Source organism: Portunus trituberculatus, chromosome 48 (assembly GCF_017591435.1).
Source record: "Portunus trituberculatus isolate SZX2019 chromosome 48, ASM1759143v1, whole genome shotgun sequence".
NCBI lineage: Eukaryota > Metazoa > Arthropoda > Malacostraca > Decapoda > Portunidae > Portunus > Portunus trituberculatus.
The window spans coordinates 11,126,325-11,142,245 of record NC_059302.1 but is presented as its reverse complement, the minus strand read 5'-3'; the positions used below and the strand labels follow the sequence as shown (position 1 = coordinate 11,142,245).

At 39.4% G+C, this 15,921-nt stretch overlaps 2 protein-coding genes across 3 annotated transcripts in view; both read left to right on the top strand.

The window, feature by feature from the left end:
- The first annotated feature begins 461 nt into the window (after nucleotides 1–461).
- Nucleotides 462–14,268, top strand: LOC123498821 (pre-mRNA-splicing factor 38B-like). The gene is made up of 9 exons (XM_045246259.1): nucleotides 462–608; nucleotides 4,746–4,893; nucleotides 5,898–6,022; nucleotides 6,461–6,612; nucleotides 7,311–7,371; nucleotides 9,263–9,528; nucleotides 9,656–9,967; nucleotides 10,090–10,209; nucleotides 13,362–14,268. The coding sequence occupies exons 1-9, from the start codon at nucleotides 603–605 to the stop codon at nucleotides 13,417–13,419; spliced, it is 1,248 nt and encodes a 415-aa protein (XP_045102194.1). The 5' UTR covers nucleotides 462–602; the 3' UTR covers nucleotides 13,420–14,268.
- Nucleotides 14,269–15,207: 939 nt separating this feature from the next.
- Nucleotides 15,208–15,921, top strand: part of LOC123498817 (protein transport protein Sec24C-like) — a 40,716-nt gene continuing 40,002 nt past the window's right edge. The window contains exon 1 of one of the 2 annotated variants that reach the window (XM_045246247.1): nucleotides 15,208–15,491. The gene's annotated coding sequence lies outside the window, so the exon portion shown is untranslated. Of the gene's footprint in view, nucleotides 15,492–15,522; nucleotides 15,710–15,921 lie in introns of those variants that run through there. The other variant, XM_045246248.1, reaches the window with a different exon arrangement.

Below are 15,921 nucleotides of genomic sequence, written 5' to 3'. Positions count from 1 at the left end.
AGCTGTATAGAAACTGAGAAGGATCTACAGGCTAGTGTTTTGTAGTCTGTCCTGATACATTACTTACTGTGAGTTATACATAAAAGAAAGAGCTTGAGAGGTTCATTCATTAACGAGAAGATAAAGATGAAGATGAGCTACCTACGGTACAAACAATTCAAATATAGAACTAACATTGAGTAAATCATGCACTTCTAAGAAGGAAAAATACTAGGAAATAAAAGGTGATAAAAAAAAAAACTATAAAAACGTTTATATGTTTCATCAGAGAAAAGCCGCGTTCTAAGTGATAACCAACTCACCAATCAGTACTGCAGCACATCCTTTTATTTTCCTTCCGACCAATCACAGCGCACATTAACCTTACCAAACATGTATTATAAAATAAAATCAATAGACTTAACAAGCAAACAAACATTAGAAAAATGACACATAAATATTAGAAAATAATAAATTATAGCTATTAGGTGCTGTAAAAAGATAAAACGAACATAACGGAATTAACTTTAGTTAGTGTGTCGAGGAACGCGGCCTGGTGAAGAAAGGAAGGAGGCCGTCATCTTCTGTCTATTTACATATTTATCTGCCAACACTGAGGAAACATGAAGGTAAGTGGTGCCCTTCCCCATCACTCTGAGCCAGCTAAGATACATTGAGGCTAGCAGAAAAGCAGTAAGAGGTTAGAAAGCTGTGTTCAGGAGGACCAGGAGAGCACAAGGACACGAGATGAAAGGTCTTGTTTCCACGCGGGAGTGATAATATTAATGGTCGTTTTATTTGGGTGTTTACTGTCTCATAGGATGTTCACAAGTGTTCGTAGCGCTATAGGGGTTTTCGTAGGTTAGGTATATTAATGCGGCAGATTGGTTTGGTGTGTTCATGATCCTCCATATTCTGAGAAGTGGGATTACCTTTGTTGGGGGTTTTCTTGTCATGGTTTGGCTGCCCTTTAAATATAACGTGTTGTGTAGTGCTATAGGATATCTCGTAGATGGAATATATAATTGCATTTTTTTTTTTTTTTTTTTATTCTCTTATTCTAGGAGTTGGTTATTTGTTAATCACCTGTTTGGTTGCCCTGTGGCATCTCATAGCATACACTCATGTTTTCTACAGTACTGTAGAATTTTCCATAGACAAATATATTTATATTGGTAGATTTAGCATTTTTCTTCCTAAAGTGGAAAGTGGACATTTGTTTGGTAAATTTTTACTGTTTCACCATACTCTCACAGTCTTACTTCCAAACTAAACTATTTTTTCTAGTAGATTTCAACCTGTTTTGAATGAATCTGCACTTCGTTTCCATAAAAAATCAGTACTTAACTATATGCCCTCCCCTCCTCCTTTCCTTAAAAAAACATGATCTATTCCTTCAGAAAGTACTGTATAGCAATGAAAGTGAAAAAAAAAAGAAAATAATAATAATGATATAAAACAGACTGAAATGTATTTGAAAAAACATTTTATTAGCACAAAATAGTGCAAATGTAAGTAAAAATGTTGACTGTTACTGATGTGGAGAGTACTTGCCGGCATTGTTGCTCACCGCTGGCTATGCAAACCTAATAAAACTTATATATTTAACCAAAACTCACCTAACCCTAGCTGCTGTGACATTTTCCTCAGAACAAATTATATAACTTTATCTAATCCAGTCAAACTTATCTAACCAAAGCAAGCTATCTTAACCTGACTAGCAATGCTAAGAAAGTAATGTGAAGTCATTACTTTATTTCTTTTCATAAAATCTAGCAGTACAGTGGAAATAATTGTGCTAACACCTTTCCTAGACAGTCATCTTCCATAGACATTGAAATTGAGTCACTTCTCCTCAAAACACCCTGATTGGCTAGATTTATTATGTATTATTTTTATTGGTCAGTGGCTGCACGCTCAAACAAAAGAACCAATCACCATGATTGATTTCATGCATGCACAAATAATGTGACTATGCACACATGAACAAAGACACCTAATGACATTCCTCAGTGCCTGGCAGTCCATTACATGCACAGGTGGAGCAGCGCATTAGCTTCCCCCTCAAAAAAAAAAAAAAAAAAAACCAAAGGATAAATCTGGAAAAATTGCTGTCAGTGTTATAAACAATTTGCAACGGATCTGTATGGGTTCAAATTACTCAGAATAAGAAACTCTACATGATGAGAAGGATAAGAAAAGCTTTTTTGATTGTGATGAAAGAGTAAATAAATACCATTGGTTTTGTGATTAGTTTTCTGGGTAAATCTTACCAATAGCACCTCCTTATATATTCTTATGTTATCCCTCCCTAGTCCCAGCAAGCTTGGGGGCCTGTGGGGAATCGGGTTTTTTTTTTTTTTTTTGAGGGGAGGCATATTTGAGTGATATATGGACTTTGAAAAGCTAGGGAAATTTCCCCAAATGTTGGAAAATATCTCTAAATATAGGGAAGTTTTACATAACCCTCCACCTGTAGGACACTAACCTAACCCTAACATAAGCCTAACCTAGCCGAGGGGGCTGTGCCCCTGTCCCCCCCCCACAACACTAACCTAAACCTAACCTAGCCATGGGGGCTGTGCCCCCCCAGACATCCCCCTACAACACTAACCTAAGCCTAACATAAACCTAACCTAGCCTAGCCAGGGGTGGCTGCACCCCCCACCCCCCATGAACATTAACTTAACCCTAACATAAACCTAACTTACCATATCCTTGCTTTGGGGCAGTTTCACTCCCCCCCCACACCATTTCTCTTATAGCTTCACACAATATGCCCTGCCTCTACCAATACCCCTCCTCACAATACCTTAACAAAAGGATGAAGGTCCCGGCTGGTCCTCTTCTTGATTATACACTGACTTGCATCGCAGGAGCGACGATTTCCCAGTAATCAAATTCGCAACCTTTACAACTAATGTCACTGGTGGCCATGGCTGAACTGTGCATACAGATGTCTTTGTGCACCTGTCTGCCCAGCTGTGCCCCGCCTTCGAATACATATGGCAAATTCCTATTGGCGCAGCTCGTGTTAAGAGGTTGTAGCACGTCATTGGACAAAAGAACTATAGACACAATAAGAATCCTATTCAGCAGTTATCCACAAACCCCAGCTAGAAACAAATGCAAGTCAGTGTACTGCTCATTTCCGAGTGTGATGGAGCTCCGTGGCTCACCGTATCTTGCTGGACTTAGAGAAAACTCGCCGAACATCGCACATTTGAAGGCTTGTGTACGGCACACTAAGGCCGTCCCCCAAATAAAACCACAAGAAACGTATAGTGCATTAAGTACTTTATCACCAAATGTGAGTATTTTACTGCTTCGTTAGGAAGTCCTATTGGTAAGATTATCCGTTTTCTGTGTTGAAATTGGTTTTGTGGTTACTTAAATTCTTCAAGTTATCTGGTTAGTTGCCCAGTACATGTACTACCATCATAGTAAAGGCAGCAGAAGGAAATGTCAGAGGTTTATGAGAACAGTATGGATCTAAAAGTATGCCAGTCTTTGAAATTGTAATGCAAGCCAGTGACTTTGCAATATGTTTTACACCATTTGCCATACAAATATATGAACAGGGTCTGTTTAAGTTCATTCTGACCACATCTTTGACTGATTCGGTCCATTGTTTTGATTGGTTCAGATTTAGAATTATCTTTTGATGTGTTATACCTAAACAGGTCACTGAATACTGATTCTGAAATACTGATTGTGAGTACTGCACATTCTAACGTAATACTGTACACAAAAAGTCTTGTGAGAAAAATGTCAAGTGAATGTATTACTGTATTATGTATAACTCTTCACGCTTAGAGGTCTTTCCTCTCACCTCTCTTCCAGGTCTCCTCTTGCCATTAAGGCATTACATATTATATAAGGTGCCTTAGTGGCAAGAAAAGGAGAGAAGGGGAGACCTAGCAGGTAGAGTGAAGGAAGACTACCAATGTCTCTGATAGTGGGGAGGGGAGAGGCTGAAAATAGTTGTTTTTATTTACCTAATTGTATGTTACTGGGTTCAAGCAGGATTTATAATATCCTGTCTGAGCTGTCTACATATCTTTATTTATCCAACTTTTCTGTGTATGTTAGATGCTGTAATGTCCTCTTCACTCCAGCCATTCCAAATATCCACAGTTCTATGCGGGAAACTATACTTCTTGATATACCATAAACACTGATGCTTCCCAATTCTTTGTGGTTATGTGTGTTAGATTGACAGAAATTACTCATTGAATGTATTACTGTCTTCTAGTATTATATATTTAATGAGTACTGGCATTTCAGTGGGCTCTCTCTCTCTAGATTTATAAAATGTGATATTTTTACCATCCTGTTTCTCTCTCTCTCTCTCTCTCTCTCTCTCTCTCTCTCTCTCTCTCTCTCTCTCTCTCTCTCTCTCTCTCTCTCTCTCTCTGCTATCCCATTTGGCCAGTGCCCCTCCTGCTACATTATTAAGATAATTGTGGACAACAGTTTATACAGCTTCACAACCAACAATTGAGGAATGGCTTGTATCAGTATCGGAGAAACAAGGCAAGGATCTCAGCATTGATTAGCAAGAGCAGTGTTATTATGGTATTGATCAGACAATGTATTGGTCTTGAAAACACTGAGAAATTGAACTAAAGGCAGGGTAGATTAGCTAATTGACTGCCATTGAGAATTTGATATGAAAGACACATGAAATCAATGGAAATTTCTGTGACAGCCATTACTTGGGTGAGTTCTTAGGAATAGATAAATAATGTCTATTAATTTTCCAGGCAGGTGCATGTGATTTTGAGGAGGATGGGGAGAAGGGAGCTGCTGGGAACAAGAAGCCCAATGGGTTGCCAATATGGGGCAATGAAAAGACCATGAACCTGAATCCTCTCATCCTCACCAACATACAGTCATCACAGTACTTCAAGGGTAAGTCACATTCTTCACCATTTATCATTATACTTATACTTCTTTTAATTGTCATAACTAGATTTATAAAATGTGATATTTTTACCATCCTGTTTCTCTCTCTCTCTCTCTCTCTCTCTCTCTCCGTTTGGCTTCTTTTCTGTTATATAGAGGTCCTCTCAGTGCGCACCTCAGTTAATGCATTTCCGGCTTTATGCACGCCCTCACTTTGTTTACATCACTCGTACAATGTGCAAAATTTCCAAATGTGTACTTTGCGAAATAAACTTTCATTTGAGAATAAAATATATTTGCTGTATTAAATTATTTTTTCTGCAAAAAAAACAATCAAATAGATTTAGAAATGCTATTTTAAGAACAAATATAATAATTAAATGTCAAAATATATAAATTAAACATTACATAACAAAGAACCAACGAAACAGTACTTCTCTGTGTTTATGTTCAGCCACGTTGTTCCAGCTTGCCTGTGTTGCCGTTTGATGTTTCACGTTTGCTAAGCATTATGATATTTTTGACCTTTGTAGGTTGGTGATAGATAATATTTATGATCTTTCTAGGTTTGTGAATGTGGCTCCTTCCGAAAATGCAAAAGAAAAGAGTGTTTCAGGTAGAGCTTATTAAGAACCGTAAAATTTTTTCCCTTCAAGAGAAACTAGACATCATAGCCAAGGTTGAGGCAGGTGAGAAGCTCTGTGAAGTAGGCAGATTTAACTCTATTAATGAGTTCACGGTGCATAACATGGTACAATGTAAAGATGCCATTAAGAATGCAGTGCAGGAATGATCGATATGGGGTGGTTTCAGGGGTCAGTCGTGGTGGGTCCTGGTCCCAATCTTATTCATAACATAGGGTTCTATTACTTGGTTAGTGCATTTTCAACATATGTGCACATTTTCTCAGCCTCTTTCCCATGCATTAAGGGAGGACTAATATCAATATTCATGTCATATCTTACCTGGGTTTCTTACCTTCCATAACTTTCTATTCTCTGTCTCCATAGTAAACCTGTACCAGCTGAAGACTTACCATGAGGTCATTGATGAAATCTACTACAATGTGACACACCTGGAGCCTTGGGAGAAGGGCAGTCGCAAAACTTCGGGTCAGACTGGCATGTGTGGCGGGGTGAGTCTTCAGATGGAGGAAATAATGTTGTAGTTCTCAATGTTGATAGGCTACAAATAGAAGAGAGAGATTTGTATACTCAAAAGTAAATTACTAGATTCATTAAAAACTCTCACTCTTGGAAACTGAGCTTGTAATGAGAAAGATACAGTTAGTAAGAACTGCACTACTCATGACTAAGAGAACTTACCATTCATAGAAATTTTCAATCACCAAGATGAGTGTCCTGTCAGCATCACCACTTTTTGTTTGTGAGGCACAGTTCTAGGTCACCAATTCAGTATCTCATGAGGAGCACCACTTTTCCTTTAGCACAGTTTCAACCAACTAATTCTGTGTAACTCATTCTCCCATTAGTAACACAGCTTTCCGCCAGGAATAGTCGCAGCTGACTAATTCATAACTCAGTCCCCAACCAGTAACACAGCTCTCTGTCAGGTGCGAGGTGTTGGGGCAGGTGGCATCGTGTCCACTGCCTTCTGTATCCTGTACAAGCTGTACACACTGCGCCTCACCAGGAAACAGGTGGTGGGCCTCCTCAATCATGCTGACTCCCCATACATCCGAGGCCTTGGCTTCATGTACGTCAGGTAAGTGTCTCCTTCCTTCTCTTGTTTCACTTTCTTCTAGTCATTAAACTTAGGTTTGTTTCAGCTGTGTGTTTTTAGGTACAGTATTGGTTAGAAGTTGAGTAGCACTGTTTACATATATATAGTTTGTTTAATGTGTTCACATAATAATAAGTACTCTCATCTGGTGGCAAACTCCTTAGGAAACCAAGGATTTGATGGATTATTGTCAGCAGCTCAAAGGACTTAACTTAAGGGAGTTATAGATATTACTAAACTAAGATTGAGGACGTGAATGCAAAATATTATTCAATTTTTGTCTGTGACTATACATGCTTTGAGCAAATTAGTAATCATTTTGAACTTTTGTATATATGGTTTTATCTTGCTATCCTGTTTTTACGGATGTTCCCCAAGGAATTTATTTTCTTTAATATACAGTATGTTTATTTATGCAGGTTATTTATTTACAGAATAGGTTATGCTCAGATTGAAGACCATTCATTACTACAGCCTATTGAAGTACCGTGCTATTTATTATTTTCCTGTACAGTATGATATCAAGCAGACATTGTATGTATATGATGTAGGTTTTGGTACACCCTCCTTCAGTGAATATTTAAGTTTTAAGTTGACTTAAAAATGACATTTTTCCTGTGTCATCCTGCTCCTTGCTCCAGTCATAATGGTGAATTATTGATGTGTCCGTACATTTGCAGGTTTACTCAGCCACCAGCAGACCTGTGGGACTGGTTGGAGCCATACCTGGATGATGAGGAGGTAAGTGTCGTCGCCATCACCAGTCCCCAGTCCCTCCTTTCCCCCACCCTCATCACCACCTCTCCTCATTCCTTTTGTCCTTTTTCCCCTCCACATGTGTTCTGAGTTTATCAGAGTTTTAGCTCCTTTCTTAATCATTTGTGTGTAAAGTAGTCTGATAAAGCCAAATATGTACAAGTTTGTTCTTACTAGATTTGTGACAAAATCATGTCAAAATCATAAATCTTAGTCTTTAATTAGCTTGTGACTGCTGGTCTTCCCTTGACTTGGATGGCTTGTCTTGACACCCTCTGTCGCTGGATGGGTCTTGATTTCTTATCCATGATGGCAAGCTTCCTTCCTCATTTTGTTTTTGAATCCTTAATCCCCATCCCCTACCCCAACCTTTTCCTTCTCCTCCCTACTGGTGATGGTTCGGCAGTGGAGCAACATCCACACACATTACGGTGAGTAAACATCCATCTCCGTTTGTGTTGATCATTGTGCATGTTGGGAGGGTTTTCCTTCAGCAGTCAAGACAAACCTCTAGGTGTATATAGGCTGTGCAAACTAAGTTTTAATTGAATTAACAATCTTAAGTTTGAATTCATTGTAGTGTATTATAGTTCATTTAGTACTTTTATGAATCAAAGATTTCACTGCATATTATCATCATTCATGAGTTTTTAACTATAAAGGAGAAAAAGTAGTGCCCCAAGGATTTCAGTTTCACAATACCATATTCAATTTTGTATGTGTGTGCATGTGTCTGTAAAGGAGAGAGAGAGAGAGTGAGTTGGGTGATGCGCACCCATCAGGGAGCTAGAACTTGGCCTAGTGCACCCTCAGTGAGGGTGATGTGCTCCAGAATGATGCTAGTGGTTGCTTTGAGAATTTGAGTTTTCAGTATTACAAAAGAAATTTTATGAATTCACAAAAATTTAGAGATATTTGGCACAGTATCTGTCTTGAGTATGCTGTATGGCAGGCAGGCAGGCAGGCAGGTAACCTTTTGATTGAGGGATTAACGGTGCTGTTCTCCCCAGGCCAAGTGGTGAGTGGCTGCCCCCTGAACGTTGAGAGGCCAGGTGACCTCTGGGTTTGACCACTACAGGTTTCTACCCGAGACTTCATCATGTTAGCTGTATAGAGGTGCTGGCACATGCATGGAGGCTCATGGCACCAAATACTTCCCTGCATAGTAATTCCATGCCTCCTGTATCATTAGATATACATAAAGTGTCATTCATCCTTTGATGTCCACACACGTGTGTTCTTGAAAGGGTGTAGAGCCTTCCCTGCCTGTGTGGCACATTTGGTTTGGTGGTAAACCGGCGCGGTGAGCTATCAGAAAACCCTCCCACATCAGTTAGTTAGCCAGCCAGCCAGCCAACCAGTCTGTCCTCTCTCAAGGAAGCTACGCCTGCAGTCATTGAGCTGGAGGAACCTATGTTCAGATGCTTGTGATTCCTTGAGAGCCGACAAAGTTTTCTGAAATTGAATTATGCCTTGAGAATTTTGAGTCACTACTTGTGGTATAAATTGTTTGCTCAGTTATGCTGGCATTATTTATTTATAGTTGTCAGTAGCACATTGTGTAATTCATCATTTACCAAAGATGTGAAAGAGAATAGATGGTTCTCTCTAATTTCATTTTGTTTTGTGATTACTTCATAGATTTGGCACTAGACACAAAGAACAGCTATTTCTTCTTTCTCATACACACTTGGGCCAACATAGATACACAAAGTAAACAAACAGTTACACACACACACACACACACACACACACACACACACACACACACACACACACACACACACACACCCTCCCAAGCTCCTCAGCATTACACCCCAACCCAACATACTAGCTGACCCACTGCCTCACCCCATTCTTCCTTTGTACCCCACAGGAGATAGATGTGCGTGCAGGTGGCGGCCAGACTACCACCATTGGTCACACAGTGCGCCACATGCTATCCAAGCTAGAGTGGTATTCCACTCTCTTCCCTCGCATTCCCGTCCCCATTCAGAAAGAACTAGAGAAGAAATTGGCAGAACATGCTGCCGCCAAGGCTGCTGCTAATCCCACTGTTGCCTCACCAGCCAAGAAGGATTGGTATGGTGGTCGACCTGAAGCAGAAGCTGCACCACAAAAGGAGCATGGGAGGTCAAGAGGGTGAGTGGCATATATATATATATATATATATATATATATATAGTCGAGACAAAAAAATGTTAACAGTTTGCAAAGATAAACTGAATTAGTACAAGAATTTAACATTTTTCTCCCCTCACACCCACAGGTCCAGCCAAGAGTACAACTGTCGAGATGAAAGAGTTCGAGACACAGACCGAGAAAGGGAACGGGTAAGGGACAGGGATGGCACACGTTCACAGGACCAGGAGAGGGACTGGCAGGGTGACCGCACTAGAGAGAGGAATGGAGACTACGACCGCGGCCGAAACAGACATCGGGACAGAGAACGCGACCGAGGACAGACCGACCGTGAACGTGACAGAGAAAGAGACAGAGACAGAGAGAGAGAGCGGGATAGAGGGGACAGAGAGAGGGAGAGAGACCGTGACCGTCATAGACATCGAGAGAGAGACCACAGGTGAGTCTATATGAATTATTTAAGTAAGCTAAAGTTGGACATATTTACTTCATGACACATTAATACCAATAAAAAAAGATCATAGGACCTGAACCTCTGAACCTGAAGCCTCTACTCCACAGCCATGACAGGAAGCACCGGCGACGAGACCGCTACAGCTACCCAGATGACAGAGGAGACTTTGCTGAACTGCTGGAGCGGGAAAAACACCGCATCAAGAAGGAACGCAAGAGAGATGGCAGGTGAGAACCCTTATTCACTTGTAACACTCTCTCTCTCTCTCTCTCTCTCTCTCTCTCTCTCTCTCTCTCTCTCTCTCTCTCTCTCTCTCTCTCTCTCTCTCTCTCTCTCTCTCTTTAACCCATACAATGTCCTGTTTTACAGAAATGGGGCATGGTAGTTTGCATTTTTTGGATACTTTTTATTTTCCCCTATAATCTAAAAAATCACAAATTGCTTCATATATATATATATATATATATATATATATATATATATATATATATATATATATATATATATATTGTTATTATTATTATTCCATTGTGATGAGCTGAAGTGTGGCAACCATGCAATACTTTTTACCCAATACTTTCTCTTCTGAGAGCTCATGATATCAGACTAAGAAAAAGGAATTTAATATTTATTTATTTTTTTTTCTCTCTCTCTCTCCTTTATATACACATTCCACAACTCATTAATGTGTGTAATAAATATACTTTATTTTCTTTAATTTCTATTATTTATTTTTTTTTCTTTTTTACATCACAAACTGTTAGTTCAGGAACATGTTTAGATGCACATGTGGCAACATCCCACATCTCAATTGCACCAAATTATTTATTTATTTATTTATTTATTTATTTATTTATTTTCTATTTTTTTATTTATTTTTTTTTTTTACATCCCTCTCCAGTACAATAGTTTTCCCATTTTATTTTAGTGCTTTGATATTATATGCATGATAATTTATATATCAGAGAAAATAAAATAACTCCTAAATATGTTTCAGTTACTACTGAAGTATTGAATGTATAATAACTACGAACCAGAAATATATATATATATATATATATATATATATATATATATATATATATATATATATATATATATATATATATATATATATTTATAAAGATTCATTCCTGACTTGTCATAAACTTCTATTTTACTGTTAGTGACAAATCTTATATATACAAACAAAATTCAAGGACATACAAAGACTCTAAAAGAAAATTGTGTATATATATATATATATATATATATATATATATATATATATATATATATATATATATACAGTAAGGTCCCGGGTTACGTCGGTCTCAAGTTACGTCAAACTCGCACTTACGTCAGTCCACTACAAGGCAATTTAAGATTTAAAAAATAGAAAATTTATAAATCGTAAAGCGCGGGGTTTATTGTTATTGTTGGCCGCCAGGAGTCACTAGTGGTTATCCACCACACTGCCCACCTCACGCTTGAATACAATAACACTCTACGTACCTCAGTTCCACCACACCGTCGCCCCTGGCAAGAGTGTTCCTACATCTGTGTTTGCTGACTATCTTAGTATCTTGCTCAATGGCACCAAAAAGAAAACTCCTGAGTGATAGCAGTGATGCTAAGTTAAGGAAAACCATTACGCTACAAGAAAAAGTGGACATAATTAAAAGACATGAGAAGGGAGGCAGCAGCTGTGTGTAAGGGAGTGAAGAAGGAAATGGGAAGCCTGTTACCATGACAACGGGGAGGTTGACGACCTTGAGGGCTCGCACACCTATCACAACAATAACAACTCCGGAGCCTTCATCTGGGCCACACGACACTTGCAGCTCACTTGCACCGTCTGCGCCTGTCTGCTGATCCCTATTGCATTTCCTGCTCTGCTGCCCACGCTTCTACTCCCACCGCACTGCACTACGCTCCCAGCTGTCCACCCTGGGCGTCACAACATTCGACCTGCCCACCCTCCTGGCGGCCTCAGGCGTCCACCCCTCTGGCAACATGCAGTCCTTCGCGTTCGCGGCCCTAATCAACAACAAAAACAAGCTTGTGTTTCATATTCCTACTTAGTTGTAAATAATATAACAATATAACCTTTTACTTACCTGAATAACCATAAAAAATGATTGGTTGAAAACTCGATAATATGCTTTGAAATTACAAAATCGACTTACATCATGTTTCAGGAACGTAACTCTGACGTAACTCGGGACCTTACTGTATATATATATTATATATATACAGGCAACCCCCGCTTAACGAAGGGGTTACGTTCCTAAAAAACCCTTTGTTAAGCGAAACTTCGTTAAGCGAAGCAATTATAACAATTTTAACCCCTGACTTGAACTTCCATTGAGAGTAAGCAAAGCGAGAGTGCATCATAGTACAATGAAAGGTTTAATGAAAGCAAAAATTATGAAGTTAAACATTTAGGCAGTTTAATTTAAGTCATTATAATGTACATTAATGTATGTATGTACGTAACTTTATAATGTTGATGATCTTAAATTTATAAAAGGAGGGAGAGTGAAACGGGAAAGACACTAACCGGCAACCTCTGGAATGTAAACAAAGGTAGCATCATTGTATCACATACAAAACTTGTGCACCACATTTCCACAAGGCTTTCCATTTTATCCATTGTAGAGTCACAAGTTCAGGTGGTTCTTTTAGCTTGCAAGGAAGATACAGTCTCATCAGCCTTCTTAATAGAGTCTGCTGACTTGAAAAAAGTTGAGACAGCAGATGGAGTCAAGATGGTGGCGAGCAATGCTATTAGTTTTCTCGCCTCTCGTGTCTTACTTCGAGAGTAAGAGACTTCCTGGTCTTCCTAGCAACACTAGGCGACATTGCAGGGCGTTTTGATGGTAAGTTGAGCGAGGGAAGACGATCTGCTGGTTGGTGACGCTGTTATTGTTTTGAACAGGGGGATTGAGTAGTGCACTTGTTGTCCATGAGAGGCACTGGTGTATTCAAAAGCCTGTCAGCTTGCGTGATACGGCAGTGCTTTCAAACTTGGAAAAAATTACCAGAATAAAACTTCGTTAAAGCAAGTTTGGTGTTCATTAAACGAGCAGATGGTAGTAAAATGAAACCCTCATTGTAGCGAAATTTCGTGTTAACCTGTTAAGCGGGGGTTGCCTGTATATATATATATATATATATATATATATATATATATATATATATATATATATATATATATATACTAAACACTATGTTAGTTGTTGATGCTCTTCAGCTTACTTAAGTTAAAGCTAGAGAAGATTTGCCTGCATGTCATTATAAGAAATAGAAACTCCCTGCAATGCATCTCATGGAGTATACTAAACAATTCCAAATTATTCCTCTTCTCTTAAATGCTTGTTTTCTTTTCTTCTTGCAGTCGAGAGCGATCAAGAAGAAGCCGGTCGCCAGACAAGGATCGCCGTCGCCACCACTGAGACTGGCGAGGCACACCTCTTAATGTAGTTGATCCTTAACTTATGAGGGACTGCTCATATGGATCCCAGACTCAGGCAACAAGGAAGTGTGTGTATAATGAGAGTGGTGTTGAGTCCCCAAAACAAAGTAACAGAGTGGTGTGTGAATTATGTATCAGAACATAAAAGGCACAGCCAGTGTGGCACTTCAAAATAGTTCATATATTTATCTCTGCAAGATCCCTCTCTCTGAGTGAAACCTTAGGACTTCAGGTGCATCACCAAGACATTCCCAACACATACACTGGAGGAAGAATGTTCCATCTTGGATTTCAGTGTATGGAAGCTGGTAACTCCCACTTCGGAGCATGTCAAGTTTGCATAGAGAGAAGTGAAGGGTGCCACGTGCTTGGTGTCAAGAGTGTTTAGTGGAGGACACAACACCTTTGTGCAGTATATGCTGGTGCTGTTCCCTGTTGGGACAATAAGCAGAAATAAAAGTTTGATCCTTCATCACATCAAGCCTCAGTAGCAAAGTATCAGCATTATGAGAGCAGTAATTCAGTTCTATGGCCCATACACATATTGTGTATATAAAAGGTGAAATAAATATGAGAATGTAACCTTAAGTTAGGTAGTAGTTATACAGATGTTATATTTTTAGTGCCTCTGGTGGTCATTAAAAAGATAAATAGGTAAAGGTTGAACATTATTTTGACTGTTGGATTCTACATGTCTGACTACAAGTGTCAAGAAGACCACACTAAAGGTACAAAAAAGGCTTACTGCCAACAGGTCACTTCATCACTGAGAGGCATCATATTTGTATGATAATGGAGATTGAATTTTATTAAAGACATGTTTTTTCTACTTTGAGTTTGTCTGCATCCTCAACTATTGACTGGTTGTATCCCATTAACAGTTTTAGAAATTATTGTGTACTCTATATAGAAATGATAAATAATGCAACATGCAAGTTTACATACTTGCTTCCATCACTTTGATGTGGTTCTAGTGGTATTCACTGTGGTGCTTACGTGGCCCCCGCAAGGAAACTAATTGTTGAGATTATAACGTGCGCACGTGGTGGTTCATTAAACGTACTTCCTATTCATCGCTCCTTTGACTTGGATATCGATCAGTAGATGTGTGCTGATAGTGCACTGGGTAATGTTATGGAGATTTCCAATCATCCTTCTTCGCCGATCACAGTTGCTACATAGGGTATTATTATCATTCTCAGTTCACAATTGCTGATAAACTATTACCACCACCATGACAGCATTATGAATAGGTACATACCACCATCCCAGTTGTCAATGCTGCCACTAACCTCTCCTCATAACTTTTATTAGTTATTATTACTGTACTGCCAACAGGACAATCTCATGTATCTCGCACTAGAAGATTCTTTGATATTAATGTGTTATTTATTGAATAGCATCAGAATTACCCGCAGTCACAATTTATTTAGGTATTGCAACCATTAGATTTTAAGCTCTTTCTTAGTCAAGTTGCGTTTTAGAAATTATCCCACGCTGTCAGTGTAAACTTTTCGAAATGTTGATAGCGAAAGTAATAGTCGCATATACTTATAAAAGTAGGACAAGGCGAGACTGCAACAAAAAGTAGGTCAAGTCAAACATGTAGGTAAAATAGCGTAACTCCAGCTTAGTATCGATACAGAAGTAATGTATGGCAACGACTTCATATAATCAGCTGACGTGTTATTATCAGTTTCTTTACTTTCTATGAACACCTTGACCACTACCAACATCATCACCAGCACATTGCCACACTCCAGCTGGCAGAGATTTAACATTATATCACCTCCCACGTTCTACTCTTCATAGTACTCTATTTGGTATAGTTTTATACGGAAGTGGTATAAATTGTTTATTGGCATTAGTTATAGGTTATTTACATGAGCCCAGCTGCAGCACCAACATAGCAGCAGACACGCCAAGCGGGAGGCAGCTGTCAGTGACGTGGCCGAGCAACGCCTGCGCGGCCGCCCTGGACGTGGCACTTCTGACTTGTCAACTTTTGCCTTGCTCCGGCTTCTTCGTCCTCTAATCAGACCACCACGCCCGGTAAGTCTTGCTAAGGGTGACAAGGCGCAGCTTTATACCGTTGTGGTACAGGTGAAAGGCTGGGAATAAGGCACGTAGCAGCCAAAATGGATCATTAGAAGCGACGTGACGGGAGAGGTGCGGGTGCCGTCTGCTGCTGCTGCATCTTGACCCTCTTCTGACACGATTTACAGGATCGAGTGCACAATTAGGCATTCCCTCAGTGAGATTTCAAGTCAGTAAGTAATTTAATATCTTCAGTATGTTAAATAAGCCTTGCGGTGTGTGTGTATGTGAGGGGCGGCGTGACCCAACCTGGCCCTGCTGTAATGTTTTGACTGCTGCTGAGTCTGTTTACTCCATGCCTGCCACCACTAAAAGCTCTAATCGAGTATTCGTTTTTTTCTGTTATTTATTATTTTTTTTTACGCTTTCTCAGTTACTCGAAATG